This window comes from Manacus vitellinus, unplaced genomic scaffold (genome assembly GCF_001715985.3).
Source record: "Manacus vitellinus isolate BGI_N305 unplaced genomic scaffold, ASM171598v3 scaffold_0_pilon, whole genome shotgun sequence".
Taxonomy (NCBI): domain Eukaryota; kingdom Metazoa; phylum Chordata; class Aves; order Passeriformes; family Pipridae; genus Manacus; species Manacus vitellinus.
In genome coordinates, this window is record NW_021938789.1 from 49,486,746 (window position 1) to 49,489,802 (window position 3,057).

Here is a 3,057-nt window from a genome sequence, read left to right on the forward strand (position 1 = left end):
ACTGTCATCTACTTAAAAGGCCTCCAAGAGAAAAATAAAAAACAGCCATGGAAGCCTTTTCTGCTGATGCAAAGACACTGAAGAAGACTTTATTTCAGCCTTGAGGGCTGGCACTCGATTGCAACAGGCAAAGGTCACAGTCACAATCCTGAAAGGCTAGGAATGTCAGGATTAGTTTGCCGCTCACCGAAGGACGGCCTCTTCTGTTTTTAAACACATATTTACCTGCAATGGGGAAAGGAAAATGAAGCAGATGTTAGAAAACTGTCTGTTGTGGGGAATCCCATGGAAAAAGTCAACCCAAATGGAGAGCATTTTTCTTTCACAACATCCCTTCAGTAGCACAGTTCTTTCACACAGGGAGCAAGAGAAGAGCACAATATAGCAGGATGTTGTTTTGCAACAACTTCTTGGGCCGAGTTTTCTGCCCTTTTTTGCCAGGGCAGTTTCTATTTTTCTTATTCTAAATCAAATAAAGAGAAACTCAGTCAAGAAAAGGCACATTGTCCTTTGACAGTCATTGATTTCTTCTGCCCAAGAGCTAAAGCAGCTGTCCTCTCCTCCTACGCTCCACTATTCTCCCCCACACTCTCTAGAAGTTTGCATTTCATCACCAAAGCAAGAGCTATTTTAGCAAACATTGTGGCAGGTCACACTGTCCAACCTATGAATGATGGAATTTAGGGAAAAACTGGAGAGAACTGCACAGTCTTTAGAGGGACTTCTGAGGAACTCTGCCAATCTGCATTTGGGAAGTTGGATTGGCTGAAGCAGCAACTGAGGAAATTACAGACTCCACTGCCACGGATTAACCGTGTAGGGCACAGAACCCTGTGGGTTCAATTGCCAATGCTGCCCACACCCCCGTGAATGGCTGGAGACACCCCCTTTGGAGCAGAAGCTCTTGACATGAGCTTTACCAAAATCATGGTATCTGTGGGGCATTTTGGTTTCAAAGGCAACGCAGTCACTAAGGGGCAGCATAAACAACACATCGATCCAAAAGCCAGGTTGGCTGCACCTGGAGAAAACCTCTACTTACTTGCTAGATGGGTCAGCAGCCAGGGTTTGTCTGGGTCACAATAAAAAGCATAGGCCATAGGAAAAACCTGGCAAAAGGCGGCACAGACTCGCTGGAACACTTTAGCCATGCTGGGCAAGAGTTCCGCAGCCTGTGCACGCCAAGGAAGAAAAGGACACCCCTGGTGTCCACGTGCAGCCTGCTGGAGGTGATTGCCTCGACGAGGAGCACCCTCCCGCAACGAGCACGCCAAGCACACTGTGCACACGGAGGCTCCCGTGCACGAGGACAACGGTCCGTGCACCAGGACAACACTCCATGCACGAGGACAACGGTCTGTGCACCAGCACAACACTCCGTGCACGAGGACAACGGTCCGTGCACCAGGACAACATTCCATGCACCAGGACAACGGTCCGTGCACCAGGACAACGGTTCCAGTGACATCACAACAGCAGCTGCTCTAGCTTTGCTTGCAGATGTGTGCAGAGCCCCTGAATGTTTTCTACAGCTAATGTCAAAAAAATACTGGAAAATTCTCCTCTGTCACTGGAAACCTGTCCCACTGCACTGGAATGCCCTGTACAAGGAAAGCCCAAGACTGTGGGTTTAGAAGAGCCAAAAACCGCAGCCTCACAGATCTGCCCCATTTTAACCTGGTGCTGCCAAGCCCACCATATCCCCAAGTGCCTCATCTACATGTCTTTTAAATCCCTCCAAGGGAGGTGACCCTACCAGTGCCCTGTCCGGCCTGTTCTTGAAACTCAATCAAAATAAATTAAAAAAGAAAAAATTTACTTGCAGGGAGTGTGCCACTTTCTACTCTTACAACAGACTGTAGAATCATCCTCCCCACAGACAAGTGTACCCAGTCAGGACTTCCAGCTGGAATGAAAAATCCCCAGAACTCTCAAACNCCTTCTCCTCCCCCTCCCCCTCCCTTTCTTCTTTTCCTTTTTCTTTTCCTTTTTCTCTTCCTTTCTCTTCTTTTCTTTTCCCCAATAAAGCTGCCCCCAACTTCCCCTTAGCCATGACACTTCTCTTCTGACACAGCACACAAACAGCTCCCAAGTTTGGGACCACACACTGCTTCAACTTTGCATTTCATCACCAAAGCAAGAGCTATTTGAGCAAACATTGTGGCAGGTCACACTGTCCAACCTATGAATGATGGAATTTAGGGAAAAACTGGAGAGAACTGCACAGTCTTTAGAGGGACTTCTGAGGAGCTCTGCCAATCTGCATTTGGGAAGTTGGATTGGCTGAAGCAGCAACTGAGGAAATTACAGACTCCACTGCCACAGACTAACCCGTGTAGGGCACAGAACCCTGTGGGTTCAATTGCCAATGCTGCCCACACCCCCGTGAATGGCTGGAGACACCCCCTTTGGAGCAGAAGCTCTTGACATGAGCTTTACCAAAATCATGGTATCTGTGGGGCATTTTGGTTTCAAAGGCAACGCAGTCACTAAGGGGCAGCATAAACAACACATCGATCCAAAAGCCAGGTTGGCTGCACCTGGAGAAAACCTCTACTTACTTGCTAGATGGGTCAGCAGCCCGGGTTTGTCTGGGTGGGAACAAAAGGCATAAGCCATAGGAAAAACCCGGCGAAAGGCGGCACAGATTCGATGGAACACTTTAGCCATGCTGGGCAAGAGTTCCGCAGCCTGTGCACGCCAAGGAAGAAAAGGACACCCCTGGTGTCCACGTGCAGCCTGCTGGAGGTGAGTGCCTCGACGAGGAGCACCCTCCCGCAACGAGCACGCCAAGCACACTGTGCACACGGAGGCTCCCGTGCACGAGGACAACGGTCCGTGCACCAGGACAACACTCCATGCACGAGGACAACGGTCTGTGCACCAGCACAACACTCCGTGCACGAGGACAACGGTCCGTGCACCAGGACAACATTCCATGCACCAGGACAACGGTCCGTGCACCAGGACAACGGTTCCAGTGACATCACAACAGCAGCTGCTCTAGCTTTGCTTGCAGATGTGTGCAGAGCCCCTGAATGTTTTCTACAGCTAATG

At 49.8% G+C, this 3,057-nt stretch overlaps 1 protein-coding gene across 1 annotated transcript in view; it reads right to left on the minus strand.

Moving 5' to 3' along the window:
• Positions 1-1,151, minus strand: part of LOC108642553 (serine/threonine-protein kinase PAK 1-like) — an 8,104-nt gene extending 6,953 nt beyond the window's left edge. Inside the window, exons 1-2 of the mRNA XM_029959563.1 lie at positions 1,043-1,151; positions 188-225 (exon numbers count right to left, since the gene is read on the minus strand). Of these exons, the coding sequence (XP_029815423.1) occupies positions 188-225; positions 1,043-1,151 (147 nt within the window). The remainder of the gene's footprint in view (positions 1-187; positions 226-1,042) is intronic.
• Between the last annotated feature and the right edge of the window lie 1,906 nt (positions 1,152-3,057).